The sequence below is a fragment of the Malaclemys terrapin genome, chromosome 12, assembly GCF_027887155.1.
Source record: "Malaclemys terrapin pileata isolate rMalTer1 chromosome 12, rMalTer1.hap1, whole genome shotgun sequence".
NCBI lineage: Eukaryota > Metazoa > Chordata > Testudines > Emydidae > Malaclemys > Malaclemys terrapin.
This window is the reverse complement of record NC_071516.1, coordinates 31,143,957-31,165,101: the sequence shown is the minus strand read 5'-3', so window position 1 is coordinate 31,165,101 and position 21,145 is coordinate 31,143,957. Positions and strand designations below refer to the sequence as shown.

General features: G+C 41.9%; 1 protein-coding gene across 4 annotated transcripts in view; it reads left to right on the top strand.

Moving 5' to 3' along the window:
* The window catches only part of RBL1 (RB transcriptional corepressor like 1), an 83,307-nt gene that overhangs the window by 16,236 nt on the left and 45,926 nt on the right, over positions 1–21,145 (top strand). For 3 of the 4 annotated variants that reach the window (XM_054045452.1, XM_054045450.1, XM_054045453.1), the window contains 9 exons: positions 1,902–1,963; positions 2,054–2,182; positions 2,275–2,435; positions 4,101–4,150; positions 4,762–4,948; positions 11,765–11,931; positions 15,224–15,336; positions 17,149–17,252; positions 20,590–20,727. In XM_054045452.1, coding sequence (XP_053901427.1) covers positions 1,902–1,963; positions 2,054–2,182; positions 2,275–2,435; positions 4,101–4,150; positions 4,762–4,948; positions 11,765–11,931; positions 15,224–15,336; positions 17,149–17,252; positions 20,590–20,727 — 1,111 coding nt within the window. The remainder of the gene's footprint in view (positions 1–1,901; positions 1,964–2,053; positions 2,183–2,274; positions 2,436–4,100; positions 4,151–4,761; positions 4,949–11,764; positions 11,932–15,223; positions 15,337–17,148; positions 17,253–20,589; positions 20,728–21,145) is intronic. The other variant, XM_054045451.1, reaches the window with a different exon arrangement.

Sequence of the window (21,145 nt, the reverse complement as noted above, 5' to 3'; positions counted from 1 at the left end):
AGAATGTTGCTCTATTAAGATTTCTGAAAGCATGCTCCACACCTCATCCCTCTCAGATTTTGGACGATACTTCAGATTCTTAAACCTTGGGTCGAGTGCTGTAGCTGTTTTTAGAAATCTCACATCAGTACCTTTTTGCATTTTGTGAACTCTACTGTGACATGTGCTGGGTCATTGTCTGAGACTGCTATAACCTGAAATATATGGCAGAAAGCAGGTAAAACAGAACAGGAGACATATAATTCTCCCCCAAGGAGTTCAGTCACCCCCCAAAAAAAAATCATTAATTAAATTTAACGAGCATCTGTCACAGAGTCCCTGGGCAATGCTCTGGAACTGCTCCCCTTAAAGCCAGTCAGGACTTTGGGGAGCCTCCTCTCTCTTGGAGCAGACTGTCTTCAGGGCAAGAAGCTCACACGGCTTCACCTCCTGGGAGCATTCAGCATATGCTCCTCCGTGCGCTTCCCACAGCGAGTCCGCCCAGGCGGTGTCCTGGGGAAGCCAAAGGGTTCTGCACCCCCCACTTCACAGTCAGATGTGACTCTCAGCCAGCCAGTAAAACAGAGGTTTATTAGATGACAGGAACACAGTCTAAAATAGAGCTTGTAGGTACGGCAGCGAACGGGACCCCTTGGCCGGGTCCATTTTGGGGTTCAGAGAGCCAGACACCCACGTCTGCCCTCACTCGTAGTCCCCAGGTAGCTCCAACTCTCCAACCCCCTCCAGCCCTTCCTTCTCTTGGCTTTGTCTCTTTCGTGGGCCAGGAGATCATCTGATCTCTCTGTTCACCTTTAGCTATTTCCTTGCAGGGGGGGAAGGGGCCCTGGCCATTTGTTGCCAGGGAGACAGAATGTCAGTGATTTATGCACACTGTCCTTTCCCTACCACCTAGAGACTTCAGAAATGCATAGGGGAAACTGAGGCACCCACACAGTATTCCGAGGAAATATTAAGAACTGTCCCACTTCGTCACAGCATCATCAGCATGGAAGCATGTCCACTGGAATGGTGGCCAAAGCATGAAGGACATACAAATGTTTAGCATATTTGACATGTAAATACTTTGCGACGCCGGCTATAAAAGTGCCATGCGAATGCCTGTTCTCGCTTTTGTGACATTATAAATAAGAAGCAGGCAGCAGTATCTCCCATAAATGTAAACAAACTTGTTTGTCTTAGTGATTGGCTGAACAAGAAGTAGAACTGAGTGGACTTGTAGGCTCTAAGGTTTTACATTGTTCTGTTTTTGAGTGCAGTTATGTAACAAAATCGATATTTGTAAGTTACACTTTCACAATCATTTGCATTACAGTATTTGTATGAGGTGAACTGAAAGATGCTATTTCTTTTGTTTATCATTTTTACAGTGCAACTATTTGTAATCAAAAGTAATATACAGTGAGCACTGTACACTTTGTCTTCTGTGTTGTAATAAAAATCAATGTATTTGAAAATGTAGAAAAACATCCCAAAATAATTGCAATTGGTATTCTATTATTTAACAGTGCGATTAATTTTTTTAATCACAATTAATTTTTTGAGTTAATCATGTGAGTTAACTGCGATTAATCGACATCCGCGACAGTGTTGGGGCCAGGGGTGGGGTGCTTCTCCCCCGGCCGCGGCAGGTCCAGGCTGGGTTGGGGGAGGGGCGCCTCTCCCCGGCTGCAGCAGGTCCTGGGCTGGGCTGGGGCGGGCGGGGAGAGGCCTCTCTCCCTGCCTGAGCGCCTGCGCGGTGCTTAATAGGCTACTGTGTGGCCTCACAGCTTAGAGGGAATTTAGGTTCTGACCATATTTTTTACGTGAGGAAAGAATGGAACTCTAGTCATAAAACAAACAAGTAAAGTCCCGTATTATGGGATAGAAGTCTTACCTTTTCTCCTGTTTTTTTTTCCTGGTAGAAGGAAGTGCAGTGTTAAAGAACTGTTCAACTTCTGCTGGACACTCTTTGTTTACACCAAGGGTAAGCTGTTTTCATTAGCTACCTGCATTGTACACATTTTGAGTGGTTAACTTTGTGGTTTTATTTGATGTGATATGCTGTCTTTTAAAGGTAATTTCCGTATGATTGGAGATGATTTAGTAAATTCCTATCATTTGCTTCTGTGCTGCCTGGACCTGATTTTTGCAAATGCCCTTTTGTACCCAGATAGGAGAGAGTTGTTAAATCCATCATTCAAAGGTACGTTGGTGTTTGCATTTGAAAGACATTTTTTCTTGTTAGTTCTTTTTGAAATATAATTGATCATAGCTGACCTTTTTTGTTTCTTCCAGGTTTACCAGCAGACTTTCACACTGCTGAAGTCAAGGCCTCTGAAGAGCCTCCGTGCATCATTGCCACACTTTGTGAACTACATGATGGACTTATGGTAGAAGCCAAAGGAATAAAGGAACACTACTTTAAACCATACATTTCAAAGCTCTTTGATAGGAAGGTACATACTAATAACTTAAGAGTTTATAAAATGGTAGCATAAAACTGGGTGACTGGGCAACAAAATGGCAGATGAAATTCAGTGGTGATAAATGCAAAGTAATGCACATTGGAAAACATAATCCCAATTATACATATAAAATGGTGGGGCTAAATTAGCTGTTGCCACTCAAGAAAGATCTTGGAGTCATTGTGGATAGTTCTCTGAAAACGTCCACTCAATGTGCAGCAGCAGTCAAAAAAGCTAACAGAATGTTGGGAAGCATTAAGAAAGAGAGATAAGACAAAAAATATCAGATTGCCTCTATATAAATTCATGGTACGCCCACATCTTGAATACTGCGTGCAGATGTGGTCGGTTCAGCTCAAAAAAAGATATATTGGAATTGGAAAAGATTCAGAAAAGGGCAACAAAAATATTTAGAGGTATGGAACAGCTTCCATATGAGGAGATATTAATAAGACTGGACTTTTCAGCCTGGAAAAGATACAACTAAGAGGGATCTGACAGAGGTCTATAAAGTCATGACTGGTGTGGAGAAAGTAAATAAGGAAGTGTTATTTACTCTTCCTAACACAAGAACTAGGGGTCACCAAATGAAATTAATAGGCAGCAGGTTTAAAACAAATGAAAGGAACTATTTCTTCACATGATGCACAGTCAACCTGTAGAACTCTTTGCCAGAGGATGTTGTGAAGGCCAAGACTACAGCAGGGTTCAAAAAAGAACTAGATAAATTCATGGAGGATAGGTCCATCAATGGCTATTAGCCAGGATGGGCAGGGATTCTGTCCCGAGCCTCTATTTGCCAGAAGCTGGGAATGGGCAACAGGGAGTGGATCACTTGATGATTACCTATTCTACTCATTCCCTCTGAAGCACCTGGCATTGGCTACTAAAACAGGATACTAGGCTAGATGAACCTTTGGTCTGATCCAGTGAGGCCATTCTTACGTTCTTAAAATGGTAGTATCCATATAAAAAAATTATCCTTCTACATAAACAAAGGAGTGCAAGTGGGGATATAATGTAGAGGCAAATGGACACGGTGATTGGCACAGGTTTTGGTAGTTGGGCATTTTGGCAGAAGTGGGTATTTTTGTTTAAACATTATTCTTCTATGAAGGAGAGAGATTAGTCAGGGTTGTGGGGGTTTTGTTGTTTTGTTTCCCCAGTTATACACTAGCAGAGATCTGCCTTCTCCTCTTGATTCTGAAACTCCATTATGTGGACTGGCTAAGGCCCTGTCTATACTGGGAGCAGAACAGTGCTAGTGACAACAGTGTTTAAATATACCAGCAGGATTCTAGCATTGTGATCATTCTGGACAGGAACTTTCTGACTGAGAATTATGTGAGAACTATGTTATAAAACAATTTTATACGCTACCTATGGGGATGGTTGGTAGCATAGTTCTATGGCTAGGATCTAGCAAAACATTGTGAGAGTGGGGAGCCTTCTACTGCTGAGATGTCGTCTATACAACAAATTCATCCTCACTGGTCTTGTGCAGCAAAAATCCAGAGAATGATTTTGATCCTAATCATCTGCATTACAATTAAACTATCATGCTTCCACTCTTCTGGAATTGAACAGGTTTTGGATTTACTACTTCTTAAAAATTGCATTACATGTAATCTTATTTTTCAACTCTCTTGTTTCCAGATTTTAAAAGGAGACTGCCTCTTGGATTTTTGCAGCTTTGCAGATAACAAGTAAGTGCTGGATGACGATCTTAATCAATGATAAAGTTAAGCCATTTATACATGCAAGAAACATCTCAACTCTGCTCCACAGCTGTTTCATTTTCCAGTGAGAGCAGAGCTTAACTCACTTGCTCCAATACTTACTGGAAACCAAGTCTTGGAGGGTCACCAGCGGCAAGAGAGGCCAAGGAGACCAGGCCCTGCAGTGAGCCCAAGGGAATCAGGATAGGGCAGTGGCTCTCAACCTGTGGCCCATGGTCCACTTACGGTCCAATCACCACACAGCTGCAGCCCATGTGACATCCTCAGGGCCATACAGGTAGTATATTGTGTGGATGCGGCCCACATAACACACACAGAACTGCATATGCGACCCACAGTGGTAAATAGGTTGAGAACCATTAGGCTATGGTGTTAGAAAAAGGGGAGTCAAGTCATTCATTAGCATGTGCACTATTACTGATATTGGTTAGTTTCCAATCACTGAATGCTATTACTAAAATTAATAAATGTTTTGACTATTCATTGCTTTCAACTGTATAGACTAATTCCATTGGCTAGTTTGTCTGGCTTCTTTAACAGCTTAACTCTTAATAAATGCAGTATGGCTTCTTTTTCAGCAAAGCATTGAATAAGGAGTATGAAGAGTATGTTTTATCAGTGGGTGACTTTGATGAGAGGGTTTTCTTAGGAGCAGATGCAGAAGAAGAAATTGGAACGCCCCGAAAGTTTGCTGTTGACATGCCAGTGGGGAAAACAACAACAAGAGCTCATGTGGAGTGTCATCTTCAGCAGCATTTTGAAAAGGTAATGTAACCTGTCTATTTCACTATTATTATTTACATATGCAGGTTTCAATGCCCACTGTTTGTCAGAAATGGGAAAAATACATTTTACGTGTAACCCAAGAATATTGTTCATAATATCTATCTGCTCTGCTTCTCCCTCCCTCCCTTCCAGGCTTGGCGCGCCAATCAGCTGTTTGGCCTGCAAGCCTGGAAGGGGGGTGGGGGAAGGGAGCGGCCGCCGCGGCGCCCTCAGGGGAGGAGGCGGAGATGAGCTGGAACAGGGAGCGGTTCCTCTGTGCCCCCCTGTTACTTGCTGTGGCCCTCCCCGGTGCCCCCCCCCCCGCCCCAGCTCACCTCCGTTCCGCCTCCTCCCACGAGCGCGCCGCAGCTCCGCTTCTCCCCCCTCCCTCCCAGGCTTGCCATGCTAATCAGCTGTTTGGCGCGGCAAGCCTGAGAGGGAGGAGAAGCGGAGCTGAGCAGCGTGCTCGTGGGAGGAGGAGGAGGCAGAGCGGAGGTGAGCTGGGGTGGGGAGCGGTTCCTCTGCGCCCCGTCTTGCTGCGGCCCCCCCTGCCCCAGCTCACCTCCGCTCCGCCTCCTCCCACGAGCGTGCCGCAGCTCCGCTTCTCCTCTCTCCCAGGCTTGCGCGCCGCTGCTCCACTTCTCTTCCCTCCCAAGCTTGGCGGCAAGTCTGGGAGGGAGGAGAAGCGGAGCTGCGGCGCGCTCATGGGAGAAGGCAGAACAGAGGTGAGCTGGGGCGGGCGGGCCCTGGGGAGCGCTGCAGCAAGTAACGGGTGGGCGCAGAATTCGGATATAACGAGGTAAAGCAGCCCAGTCCCCCGGAGCGCTGCTTTACCACGTTCTATCTGAATTCGCGTTCTATAGGACCGCATTATATCGGGGTAGAGGTGTATCTTAAACTGGTGTTTGAGATGGGAATGGGAAAAATATTTTCAGTGGTCACTTTAAAAGGGCAAAATAAGAATTAGCTGTCAGAAAGCTGGGGTATACTGGGTAGTTGTAGCCAGGATATTAGAGAGACAAGGTGGGTGAGGTAATATCTTTTATTGGACCAATTTCTGTTAGTGAGAGAGAAGCTTTCAAGCCACACAGAGCTCTTCTTCAGGTCTGGGAAAGGTATTCCGAGAGTTACAGCTAAATGCAAGGTGGAACAGATTGTTTGTTTGTTTGTTTAGCATAAGTAGTAAGTACATATTCTAAGGGACCATTCAACCCACAGAACACCATCTCTGGGAGAAACCATGGCACCAGTGCCCATCACACGTACACTAAACGACACCCAAACATCATCAGTTTGTAAAGACTACCCGTCACTGAAGCTGAATTATCTGTACTCTCTAAGGGACTGAACTTCTGCCCCACCACAGTACCTGATACCATCCTAACATGGAGAACTAGAAGAGTTGTTCTGCCATCCCTGCATCACATAATTCTTCCACAACAGTGACGACACCACTCACAGTTACCACATTCCCACGGACAATCATAAGAGAAAATAATCCTCTGACTAGACATCACAGAGCAGTTGAACCCACACTCTTGATCATTACATTGATTGCTTCAGGAAAAAAATTGACTATAAAATCCTTAACAAACATCATATCCACCATAATCTCTCCACTGCCGAGAGGACAGCCATACAATCACTGAAATCTAACCACAAGATAGTGATCAAACCAGCAGACAAAGAGGGTGCCGTTGTACTCAAACATGATGACTTCGTTAATGAGGCCAACCATCAACTCTCCAACATCACTTACTATAAGGAACTCATAGATGACCCCAGGCCACAGTTTATCCAGGAACTTAAGGATATCATCAAACCCCCCCACCCCCCCAACAACTCCAAGAGAAAATCTACAAACTCATCCGCATGAACCCACCCCAGGGACCTTCTACATGCTTCCCAAGATAGACAAACAAGGGATCCCAGGCAGATCCATCATATCTGGCCAAGGCACTCTAACTGAAGGAATATTGGTACTCTCAGAAATCATCCTCAAACCACCCCCACGCAAAGGGCCAGCTTTCTCCAGGATACCAATGACTTACTCCACAAACACTGCAATATTAACAATCTCCCTCAGAACACCATTCTTGCCAACACTGATGTCACTTCTCTATACAGCAACATCTATCACAATGACAGCGTAGCTGCCTGCTTCAGATATTTACAAGACAATAGACAACCCTCTCATCCTTTTCATCCATACCCATAACATTTACATTCAACAAACATTTTGCCCAAACCATGGGAGCAGCCATGGGTATTAGGATGGCTCCCCAATATGCCAACCTCTTCATGGAGAATTATTTCTGGAAAAATGCACCATGAAACCAATGGTATACCTGAGATACATCAATGATATTTCCATCCTCTGAGGGAGTTTAAGCTGTCTGTCCATAGATTTTCCCCATAACTTCAACCACCACCACCATACATTAAACTCTTTCTGGGACACTTCCACATTAGCATAAACTTCCTGGGAACCACAATCAGCTTCAGCAGTGAAACTGTATAGAGAAACATATACAGGAAACCCACCACACCTACATTTACAGATTTAGTAACCACCCAGAACACACCAAAGAATCTGTTATCTACAGCCAGATTCCAAGGAGAAAGTCTGGAGTATACACCTTAACACACTTAACTGTCTTCACCAAACAAGGACACTCGACCAGAGAAGTAGATCACATCGTGGAACGGGCCACCTAAATACTCGGAGAACCTGCTTCAATGCAGAAATAAAAACCCCTCCAACTGCACACCCCTAGTTGTTGCCTACCATCCCACTGGAACCTATATGGATGGGGTGTCATCAAACAGTTACAACCCATACTTGATGGGGACCCCATCCTGCAAAGAAATCTTGCCTGAACCCCCAATTCTGGCATTCAAACAACCCCCAACCTTGCTAAGCTCATCATAAGCAGGCTTGCCACAGATCAGGACACACCAACTCAAAGCAGCACCAGACCTTGACAAAACAACAGATGCATAACCTGCAGACATATCTCCACTGCTACAATGATCAACACCCCCACACACACCTTTCAAGATCCATGGATCTTATACGTGCTTATCACAACATGTGGTATAGCTCATCCAGTGCACAAAATGCCCCAATAACAACTATGTGGGTGAAGCCAGACAATCACTATGCTCTCAAATGATCTCATACAGGAAAATGATAAAAGACAAAAACACCCTATCTCCTGTGGGTGAACACTTTCCCAAACTGATCACTCTGACCTATCAGTCCTCATCCTCAAGGAAACCTGCATGATACTTTCAAAAGACAAGCCTGGGAGCTTAAATTCATAACTGCTGCACACTAAAAATCATGGACTGAACAGAGACATTGGATTTATGGCTTATTACTAGGGCCCTACCAAATTCACAGCCATGAAAAACGCATCATGGACCATGAAATCTGACCTCCCCCTGTAAAACCTGGTCTTGTGTTTGCTTTTACTCTGTACTATACAGATTTCATGGGGAAGAGGGGCATTTCTCAAATTGGGGGCTCTGATCTAAAAGGGAGTTAGAGGGAGGGTGGCGGTATTGCCACCCTTACTTCTGTGCTACCTTCAGGGCTGGGTGGCCAGAGAGCAGTGGCTGTTGGCCGGGTGCCCAGCTCTGACGATGGTGCCCCACCAGCAGCAGTGCAGAAGTAAGGGTGGCAATACCATATCAGGCCACCCTTACTTCTGCGCTGCTGCCTTCAGAGCTGAACGGCCAGAGAGTGGCAGCTGCTGACTGAGGGCCCAGCTCTGCAGGCAGCAGCACAGAAGTAAGGGTGGCAATACCATATCAGGCTATCCTTACTTCTGCGCTGCTGTTGGCAGTGGCTCTGCCTTCAGAGCTGGGCTCTCGGCCAGCAGCCACCGCTCTCCATCTGCCCAGCTCTCAGGCAGTGCCACCACCAGCAGTTGCGCAGAAGAGAAGCAGAAACAGTACCACCTACAATAACATTGTGATACCCCCCTCCCTCCCAAAATTCCTTTTTGGGTTAGGATCCCTACAATTACAACACGTGACATTTCAGATTTAAATAGCTGAAAAAATGAAAATTATAATTTTTAAAGTCCTTTGACTGTGAAATTGACGAAAATGGACTGTGAATTTGGTAGGGCCCTACTTATTATAACAATCTGTAACCAGTGACCCCCTCTTTTTGTCCTATGACTGCAGAGGGGCCACTCTGCTTTGAATGGTCCCTTAATACAGTGGTTCTCAAACTTATTTGACCACTCTCCCCTTCTTTGAGTCTGTAATAGTTCATGTTCCTCCTCCCTGCCGCCACACTGTACATATACCGATTTAAAAAAAAAAATCAACATGCAACTCTTACTAAATATTAAAAACAGTAAGGCATTTATTCAAACAGCCATTTAAGTATATAGTAATGTAAATTTTTAGTGATATACTGCTTATTGGCATCACACTGTTGTTACTAGTGTGTTGGGTGCGCCTGTTTTTTGGAGCAGAACAATTCCATGTTGGGTTGGATGCTTGAGACAGCTATCTGGAGATCTCCTTGTACCTGAAGATGAGATCATTGTTAGTTTTTAATGTACAGTAAAGTAGTTCAGAAAAGTTTTGGCTTCTTTGTTTTTCACTTGAGTTGGGGTGTTTTTTTCCTGTTGCACAAATGAGCCAATGATCCATTGTAATAAGAGCAAAAGCAAAACTGCGATTGTGGTTGATGCTTACAATTAAATGAGCATACCACGTTGTAGCAAACGGATTAATGTACAGACGGCAACAACTTTTATATAGTGCTATGCAAGCTTAGCAGAAATCCATCAAACTGCACAGCGCAATCTGAGGACTTGATATGTCTGGAGGAATCAGCTTTGTTAGTTATTCATTGCTGTGGGTAAAATGTGTGCAGTAAGGGTTTTGTTTTGTTTTTGTTTTTTATCCCACTAAAGCGTCTCACACCCACTCCCTCTAGAATACATTCTGCACACACACGCACACACACCCCACGGGGGGTGTTACGCCCACCAGTTTGAGAACCTCTGCCTTAATATATGCTAACTACTTATGATAAATAATCTGTTCCACCTTGCATTTAGCTGTGATGCTCAGACCTGAAGAAGGAACTGTGTGTTGTTCAAAAGCTGCTTTCTATCACCAACAGAAGTTGGTAGAATAAAAGATATTACCTCACCCATCTTGTCTCTCTGAAGGATGGTGTGTCAATTATAGTTGATGAGTGATACTAGTTTCATGCTGCTTAGACAGTTTCAAAAATAAGTTGGAAACAGGCGAAAAAGAATTGTTCCTAGAAGCAAGCACTGGTACAGATCAGTTTTGTAAAATCATTCTTCAAAACAGTCTGAAGCTATTGGGTTTTATATTTGACATTTAGTGACTGAGTGAGTGTGCAGAGATTTCAACTCCTTTTGCCCATTTTGAACTATTAAATTTTCATAACACTGCAGATCCTTTCTTATGCTTTCTGCTTACTTATAAATTGTGACTTTGAACGCTCTGGCTAACCCTGATCCTTCCAACCTTTCTGAAAAGTAGCCATCGTAATATTACAAAAAGTAATATTTTGTTACATTATTCATATCTTGAATTTTGGAAATGGAAAATATAATCAATACAGTCCAGGGCTGTGCTCCAGCCACTTTGCACCACTCCATTGGTATTAAGTAGCTTTCAAATAGATGGATCCATCCCTCAGAGGATCTCTTCGCATGTAAGGGGATCCTCAGGTGGTATAGCAACTTTAGTGCCATTTCAGTGGCTGGTGTGGAAGATGACACAGGTGGGGCTCCTTCATGCTGTGATGATTCACAGCTACTATAAGGAGGTTGCAGGCATGTGGTGCAGGCTAGAGCAGCCTTCAGGCTGGTTTAACTTGGACTGGGAGACTTGCACTGAGCAGTCCTGTGACTGGTAGTGAATTGGGCACCTTTGGAAGTGGATGAGGAATCCCCTCATCTGTGTCAAATGCTCCTTGATCGCAGCTGGGAATCTGCCCAAAATATTGCTAATATCAAATAGCTTGTTTCTTAAAATTACGTTAATTCACTTCTAAAGGAAGCTCAGTCTTCTGAATGGGAAACTTTTGTGCTAAGGAATGAACTGGGGTCTGTAGATAATGGAGTGAGGCAAGGATAGAATAGGGGAAGTGTTTTTCCGTGAAGGGGAGTAGAGGCAGTGTCTGAAAGTGGGCAGTGTGAAAAAGATTGGTTGTTTATATATAGTCTTTCAGTGTTTACAAATACTGCTTCAGCTTTCTTTGGATGTCATTGCTTCACTTGAAATATTAGTAAATTTTGTAAAATATAGGCATAATTTAAACCCAAATGTGGTTCATGCAGAGAAGAGCTTTGGAACTGAATTGTAATTGCAGCATGTATGATAAATATATTAGCTTAAAAGGGGAGGTTGATTATACAGTAGTTCTGTGGCATCAGGTAATTATGGTTACTCATTGCAGTGGTCTTGCCTTTACCATTTGTCAGAGTTTAAGTTATCTTAAATCTCTTGTTTATGTTTTTAAGACGTTTAAGTCTTGTATTTTATTGATTTCTCTCTTTGCTTAAACTTCTGACTTTTAGTTTGGGGATTTCATTAGGTTTGTAATTTGTTAGAGAACTTGCCCTTAAAAACACTTTACTTTAAATCTCAGCCTATTTTGTGGTAGTGACTGTAGTGAGGGCATACTCATTTTCCCTGTGGTTTGTGGTGTACCTGTGAGTTTTGTGAATGACTTTGCACTTCATGTCTCAAAACATCTGTAGAAACATAATTTTTGATGATAAACTTATTTTCTATCTTACTTGGCAGAAAAGATCATTTGCACCTTCTACACCACTGACAGGAAGGAGATACCTGAGAGAGAAGGAAGCGGTAATCACTCCTGTTGCTTCAGCAACACAAAGTGTGAGCCGGTTACAAAGCATTGTGGCTGGGTTGAAAAATGCACCAAGTGAACAGCTTATAGCTATCTTTGAGTAAGCATGTCACTTTACCCCTACTTTCATTACAAAAGGTGATCCCTCTCTTCAGACTTGGTTTTGTTGGGCTACTACATTTTTACTCCATACTCAAGTCTTTTTAAAGGGTTTTATGAGGGTTGCTGGGGAAAAAGACCGACCTGTCTTCTTAGTGTTTCCATTTGAAAGGCCTTATTGTGAGGAACTAAACCTTTTATTTCTTAATGAATCTGTGCTTCTGGAAAAGTACGGCTTTTAAAAAAACCTCATTACTTACTGTTAGATTAATAGGCCAAATTTTTTTTTACTCATCAGCTAATTATAATTTGTGCATTTGTTTTTTATTGACACTGTTGGTATAACAAGTTTGACCAAAAAAAATCTATTTCTTAACAAAAGCAAATTTGGACAAATTAAATCCTAGTCTGATAGAAGTCACCTACCAAGGAAGAGAGTAGTGTATGACAGTCTTGTCTGCCGACTAAAGAGGCAGTTACAGTCTTCTTTTAAGTGCAGGTTGTGAAAGTCAGTAGAACACAGCCTATAGCCTGCCATTAGTCTTCAGCATTCAGCTCCTCCAATGCACTTTAGTCTAATTTTGTATATTTATGGATTATAAAGTTAGAAGGGACCATTATGATCATCTAGTCTGACCCCCTTTATAACACAGCTCATGGGACTTCTCTGAGTTAATTCCTGTTTGACTAAGGCGTATCCTTTTGAAAAACATCCGTTCTTGACTTAAAAATTTCCAGTGATGGAGAATCCACCACAACCCTTGTAAATTGTTTCAAGATCTGCCCCTTATTTTGTGTTTGAATAGCTTAAGTTTGCAGCCATTGGATCTTGTTATACCTTTGTCTGCTAGGAAGAAGAGCTTTCTATATGCAATTTCTGTTCCCCATGTAGGTACTTTATATATAGTGTTCCGGTCACCTCAGATCTTCTTTGATCATCTAAACAGATTGAGCTCTTTGAGTCTGTCACTGTAAGGCATGTTTTCTAATCCTGTCTCATTGCTGTTCTCACTGAACTCTCCTATATTCAACATTCTTCATGTTGAGGACACCAGAAATGGACACAGTATTCCAGTAGTAGTTGCACCAGTACCAACTAAAGAGATTATATAACCTCTCTACTTCTACTTGATATTCCCATTTATACATCCAATAATTTCAGCAGCCCTTTTGGTCATAGTGTCGCACTGGGAGTTCATTGGCTGATTATCCACTGTGACATTCCCCCTTTCCTCTCCCCCACTCTTTGAGTCACTGCTCTGGGTCTCAAAGTCACATTCCCAGGCTCAGACATCTTGTTTGACACCATTCCTTGGGACATGGGACACCACCGGCTAGCTGTCTTAGAACCTGAGAACCTCCTGAACCCCCCAGTTGCTTACATCTGCACCCCCAGAGTTCCACCGAGGCTGTGGACTCCCTGGGCTTCTAGTTTGTCTCTGAAGGGGTTAAAGGAAAGGAAGGAACTCAGCCTTAACAGAGGAAGCTTAGCCATAGTGATTTTACTCTTAAAACATTTGAGAAATTCAGATCTTTAAAAATGACAAGCTCTGAGCCCTTTGCCCTGTTCAGACTCGCAGAAGGAGTGAAATCTGAAGTTTGATTTCTGGCTGGGCACAGTCTCTCCTGCGAGCCCTTATGTGGTAATTATCAGCCTCCCTGCACACAGCTGCATCCACTCTTAAATAAGGCCTCTGTCACTGTCTCCAAAAGCTGTGAATGGGCGAGAGGGGATGGATTGCTTGATGATTACCTGTTCTGTTCATTCCCTCTGAAGCACCTGGCATTGGCCACTGTCAGAAGACAGGATACTGGGCTAGATGAACCTTTGATCTGACGCAGTATGGCCGTTCTTGTGTTCTGTGCAATATGCTCAAACTGTGAAACTCTGTCTCCACCAGTGATGGTCCTTCAGTGAGCAAACATTTTTTTTGTGCCTGGGTTAGCTCTCTAGAATGCAGAACAAGGCTGCCTTTGGGCAAGTCCAGACTTGTGCAACCATAGTGCCAGTGTTTCAAAACGTATCACAAAATAGAATTCCTAATTTCATTGTCACATAATTAAATCCGTTATATTCTTCTATTCCTAAATAGACTGTCTAGGCTAGGGGAACATTCTAATTGTATCGTAATCGATTGGGCTCCTGAAAGGTAAATTATTGGTAGCCCAAGTTATCCCTGGTGCAAATATTATATGGATATCAAAGTACTGAGGCGATATACTCTGACTAGTATTACTTTCTATCCATTTCCTCCTTTTTTTTTTTAATTTGAATCAATAAGTTTCTTCTGTCTCTTCCTCCTTTCTCCCTCCCCTCCCCTCCGTCCCCCATAAAAAAAAAAAATCAGTTTTGGTCTTAATTGTGTGGTAGCAATTTGCATAATTTAAAATAATTTATAAAATCCTCCCACAATCTCCGTGTCTGGATGCTCAGAGTTATTACATAGTAATTTAATACTGTTAAGATAATATAAAAGTAGAAATAATGTAAGGTTAAAAAGAAACAAAAGTCCATTATTATTTCTAAAGAGGGGAGCTAGTGCACTGCTCTGAAGAACAGAATTCAGTTTATATAAGCACATTCTTTATCAAGCACTACTCATGTACAAAAATAATAATGGAGTTAGTCAGGGCTTGTCTACATAGGGAGTAATGCACACTATGGGGGTGAGATTCCTAAAGTACCCTGATGTGTTGCGGATTAATTGGTCTGTGCCTGCTGATGCACACTAAAGTTCTCAGAACACTTTAACATAGTAAGCTCTAGTACTTTACTACATTAAAGTGCACTGGGAAGTCTTTAGTGTGCACCAGCAGGGTCTACTCAGAGCAGTTAATCGACAATAATTAGTGCCCTTTAGAAATCACACCTCTATAGTGTGCATTACTCCACTGTGTAGACAAGCCCTCCGTCTTCTCAAACTATCAAATCCTATATGGCCTTTAAAAAATATTGTACTGCTACTCTTTGTTCTGGAACACATGTTGCATCTTTTCTTTGTGTACAATAGGTCAGTAACCATTAAACAGAATGTTGTACATAACAGAATTAAATAAGGCAAGGTTACAGTTCAGAATCGGACTTGCAAGTAATAGTATTAAAACCCACAGACTATCTCTTTTTCTCGTTAGCTTGTAAACCTTTTTGAATGAGTGCTGTCCAGAGTGTAAAATACATCACAGGATGGGACATTGGTTGCCAAGAGGAAAGCTTGGTGAAATGAATCCTATCGGGGGGCTTTTTTATGTTTCTGTAATATACAAATGAGGTTTCTCTCTGGGTCCTGCTATAGGTCTTGTGTACGCAACCCTATGGAAAGCATCATGAATCAAGTTAAAGAAATAGGTGAGGCTTTCTGTCGGAGTTATACTCGGTCAACAGATGACCAGCCAGGATCTCACATAGGTAGGAATATGTGAAATGCATAGAATGTTTCAGCATATTGAAGTGCATCGCTTGTGTATCAAAGGCGACACGTTTATGGGAAGAAAAAATGCTTCGGCTGATTCTTCATGTACTTAGTAAAATGAACGATTGGTGTAGATGAAAACTGACTTTTCAATGGAGGGGCAACTCACTGCATAGAAATGTACTAATATTACTCCAGCTCCTCATTGATTGGGCCAGGCTGATCAAAATTTTGAAGAGATAAATGTCCTTATAGTGTGGTTTCTGGGACATTTCATCCATACATCAATCCCAACTCCATGGAGGTGAAGGTGCCTTCAGTACAACTCCTATTGAGACATTTATAAGATAGTAAGAATATTGCATTAAAAAGTTTACTTTAATAAATAAGGGATGCCTTAGTAAAGGCAATAATAACTTTAAAAATATTGAACCGCTACTCATTGGTTCAAAACTTGTTGCATCTTTTCATTGCAACAGGTCAATAACTACCAAACAGGACATTGTACAGAGTTGAATGAAACCATGCAAGGTTATACAGTAACTCCTCACTTAATGTTGTCCCGGTTAACGGTGTTTCGTCATTATGTCGCTGATCTATTAGAGAACATGCTCGTTTAAAGTTGCGCAATGCTCCCTTATAATGTTATTTGGCAGCCGCCTGCTTTGTCCACTGCTTGCAGGAAGAGCAGCCGTTGAAGCTAGCTGGTGGGGGCTTGGAACAAGGGTGGGCCGGCAGCCCCCTTATCAGCTCCCCTAAGTTCCCTGTGCGGCAGCCGCCCAGCAGGCTATCAATTGCTGGGCAGTTCAGGTGTCCCTCCACCCACTGCCATGTCTCTCAAACACGCCACCCCCCCAGCACTTTGTAAAGTGGAGGGAGTGGTGAGCTCCACCGGGATAGTGTGGGTTCATCATCATGTTCAGTTTCCACAGGGAATGTTTGCAGCCACTGCCACGCTTCTATTGTCTCTTCTCCCTCCATTCATACTGCCTTGTAGAGTGAGAGGCTACATTAACAACAATGTGTTAATCCTTGAGGGCTCAGTCGAGTGCTAGTTCATCATTTAGCAGCAAGGCATTCCCTGGGAAATATCCCACCCTCTGACTCCACCACCTCAATCAAGCTTCGCAATCATCATTGCTATGTACAGTATTAAATTGTTTAAAACTTATACTCTGTGTGTATATGTGTGTGTGTATGTATATATAATTATACATAGTCTTTTGTCTGGTGAAAAAAAATTCCCTGGAACCTAACTCCCCCCATTTACATTAATTCTTATGGGGAAATTGGATTCGCTTAACATCGTTTTGTTTAATGTAGCATTTTTCAGGAACATAACTACAATGTCAAGCGAGGAGTTACTGTAGTTCAAAATGGGACTTGAAAGAAATTGTATTGAAACTCTCAATAAGAGACTATAAATCTGCCTAAGAAGTGGGGAAAAAAAGTTTCTTAATTAAATGAACTTTCCTGTATGGGTGTTAATGCAATTCATTACATATTTGAAATTCAGAAGACTTTTACAAAACTGGAGTGGAGACCTTACACATAAACATTCCTAAAGTTTGAACATCTAAAGAGTATGAAATATGTTAATTGCATGTAAGGTTTGTTTCACATAGCATTACTAAAGACATTCAGAGTAGTATTTCCTCTAAGCTTACAGCACACGTGTGTTTCTGTTATGGAAAGGAAAATACTGGTTAACTTAATCAAGACTGTTTATTCATCCCCTCCTCCTCCTCTCCCCTCCCAACTGCTGACTTGGAATACGAGCTTTCAGCAATGTTTGGTTTCAATTGCAGATTTTGCTGTTAACAGACTAAAACTGGCAGAGATTTTGTATTATAAAATTTTGGAGACGATAGTGGTACAAGAAACACGAAGATTGCATGGGAAGGACATGACAGTAAGTAGAGAACTGGAACAGAAGAGCCTCTTCTTCTTTAAGTTCACCCTTGTGAATACTTTCAGAAAAATTATGTATTTGGGTCAATCTACACAGCTCCCATTTAAATCAATCTGAGGGTAGAATTGGTTCCTTGTCTATTGACTAGCTAATTGCGGATTGATGGGCTCAATTTTCCAGTTTAATATTAATTTAATTCCTTAAATGAGATTATTTCAAGAATTTGACCCAGTTGTAGTTTCTTGAGAGCTCAATATTTGTTCAGTACTACTAGTCTTTCAACTAACATAGTTCCTTCCTTATATTTTCTTATGGCTGTGTACTAAATCCTACACACTCTGCTGTATTACAACTAGGGATGTAAATATCGTTTTAAAAGTTAACCATTTAAATGATTAAAATTATATCGGTTAACCGATTAAAGGGAGAGGGGCTCTGATTAAAGGGAAGGTTGCTCTGGCCGGCCGGCCGGCCAACTTGGCTTAGGACTGGGGCTAACAGTTAGGGTGAGTAAATGGGTAAGACTAATGCTTACCAGTTAACTGTTTAATATTTTACATCCCTAATTACAACAAAGGTGAAATCTTACCTGATTTTAAATCAAAAACTGGATCGTCAAGTAATTTGAACTGATAAAGAAAAGTGACTTGCAAATATTTCTCTCCAAGATTGTTTTTCTTCAATATGTTATGCTTCTCTCCTGCATCTCAAATGATTCCTTTCATCTGCATTTAATACTGATATCTCCTTTTTTCCTAACTCATATGTGTCTGATATGTGATATATACCTGTCACGGAGTCACTGGGCGATGCTCTGGAACTACTCCATACAAAGCCAGTCAGGACTCTGGGGGAGCATGCCTCCTCTCTCTTGAGCATACTGTCTCTAGGGCAAGAAGCTTACACAGCTTCAACCTTCCTGGGTCTGACCTCGTAGCATTCAGCATCCCCTTTTCACACCGTACGCTTCCCACAGCGAGTTCGCACAGGCGGGGCTCCTGGGGAAGCCAGAGGGCCCTGCACCCCAACTCTGCAATCAGACGTGACTCTCAGCCAGCCAGTAAAACAGAAGGTTTATTAAATGACAGGAACGCGGTCTAAAACAGAGATTGTAGGTACAGAGAACAGGACCCCTCAGTTAGGTCCATCTTGGGGGTAGGGAGCCCAGACCCCAGTTCTGGGACTCCCTCCGTTTCCCCAGTCAGCTCTAAACTGAAACTCTCCAGCCACTCCTCTGGCCTTTGTCTCTTTTCCTCGGCCAAAGGCACCTGGTCGCACCCTCCTCCTGGGTCTCAGATTACACAGGTGCAAATAGTAGGACAGTCTCACCTGCCCCCAGGGCCTCAGCAAAATCACACACCCAATTTCCACCACCTAAGTATTGGTGCAGTACACAGGGAAACTAAGGTACACACAGAACTAAGGTACACACACAATTAGTATAGGACTGTAAGACTCACATAACAAGATGCAACATAACAAAATGAATAAAACCCTACTTCATCAGAATACCTGAATAGACTAGCCTTTGACAATAATAACTATATATGAAGGTGCCTACAACTGCTAATTGTCTTTGCCTATATTGTCTTTTAGAACATAGATGCTGGGCAAGGCATTTTTGTTCTCCTCTTTCTTCTTCAAGAAAATGCCTGTATTGCTTTTCAGTAACTGCAGCTAGCACACCTTGCATTCTGCTTTAACCCCTGGGGAGCAGGCTTTTATCCTTTTACCCACAGTATCAAAGCAGCTTTACTGTCATTGGCACTGTAGGTCTGCTTCCCCTTCGACTTGCATTATTACTAGATAAACAACTATAAAACTAGCCTTTACCATTTGAAACTTTCCGAAAAGCGGGAAATAATGGAAAGGGCAAAAGAAACAGTAATTGATCTTTCAGGGAACAAATATGTAAAGTAGTTGAACGTAGTACGATACTTAAGTATACCATTGGAAGTTTCCTTTTTGTAGCTTAAACTGTCATAATTTAGCAAGGTGCTAGTTGTAATATAATTGATTTATCTGCTATTCTTTCTCCAGTGTGTCAGCACCTGTACTACTTATAAGTCAGCAAATCTGTCTGTAAAGAGTGGAACAGACAGGTTAAATGACATGATAAATTGGACAGGGTTCACAGAAGAGCCACAAGAATGATTAATGGATTACCAAACATAGAATCATAGGCCTGGAAGGGACCTCGTGAGGTCATCTAGTCCAGTCCCCTGCACTTATGGCAAGACTAAGTATTATCTAGACCATCCCTGACAGGTTTTTGTCTAACCTGCTCTTAAAAATCTCCAATGATGGAGATTCCACAACCTCCCTAGGCAATTTATTCCAGTGCTTAACCACCCTGACAGTTAGGAAGTTTTTCCTAATGTTCAACCTACATCTCCTTGTTGCAATTTAAGCCCATTTTTTCTTGTCCTATCCTCAGAGATTAAGAAAAACAGTTTTTCTCCCTCCTCGTTAACAACCTTTTATGTACTTGAAAACTGTTATCATGTCCCCTCTGTCTTCTCTTTTCCAGACTAAACAAACCCAATTTGTTTAATCTTCCCTCATAGGTAATGTTTTCTAGACCTTTAATCATTTTTGTGCCTTTATAGTGATAGACTCAAGGAGCTCAATCTATTTATTTTAACAAAGAAGGTTAAAGGGTGTCTTGATTAGTCTAGAAGTACCTACATTGGGGAACAGGTATTTGATAATGGGATCCTCAGTCTAACAGACACAAGTATAGCATGATCCAATGTCTGGAAGTTGAAGCTAGACAAATACAGACTGGGAATACGGGGTACATTTTTCAAAGTGAGGGTAATCAACCATTGGAACAATTTACCAAGCATCGTGGTGGATTCTCCATCCCTGACAATTTTTAAATCAAGATGGAATGTTTTTCTAAAAGATCTGCTCTAGGAATTATTTTGGCAAAGTTCTCTGGCTTTTGTTATACAAGAGATCAGACTAGATGATCACAAGGCCTTCTGGCCTTGGAATCTATGTCCTTTGTCTCTTGACTTCTTTTTCAGTGCTCCCTCTTCTGTAACTTTTTCCATATCCCAAATCTTAATTCAATTAAGTTTTAATTAATGGATAGTAAATTCAGGGTATGGTTTAAAACAAAACTTAAATTCTTATTCTATGTTTTTTTAATGCAGGCCTTAGCAGATCAAATCATCATACTTCATCTAGTGGGGATAGAGTTTGTGTGTGTGTGGCAAGGAGAATGCTGCTCTTTCTCAGTAGTTCAGTCTCTCTAGTATCATTTAAGAAAATATATTTATGAGTAACTCCTTAATGATGTGGCTGAAAACCATTTCTATGTCCTATCTAGGCTCTCTTGGAGCAAGATATTTTCCATCGTTCCCTGATAGCATGTTGTCTGGAGATTGTGCTATTTGCATATAGCTCACTGCGAACTTTCCCTTGGATTATTGAGGTTCTTGATCTCCAACCATTCTATTTTTATAAGGTAAGCATAAACGTCATGTTCAAATACTTGGATCTGAATTATTATAAACTTTTAAAGTGCCTCTATTTTGTATTAGATTCACAGTCCTAGAAGCCCTCTATTCCTAAATTAGGTATAGTAGAGGGGCTAGTGCAGACCTGTAGCATATGTGCTATTTTACTCTAAGGCTGCCCTTGAATATACTACCAAGAATTGACATCTGTTATCCAACATATGTAATACTTGTGACACCATTTCCCCTGTAATGTAAAGGAATAAAGCACTTGTGCTTTATTGTGCATGGTTTGTATACTTCATTTAATTGTAACATGCTGTCAGTCAATTTTCGATTTAACGAATGATTTGCAAATCTGACTTACTACTGTGGTTGGTCGAATAGTGGAATAAAATATTGTTAGATTATATTTGACCAGTATTT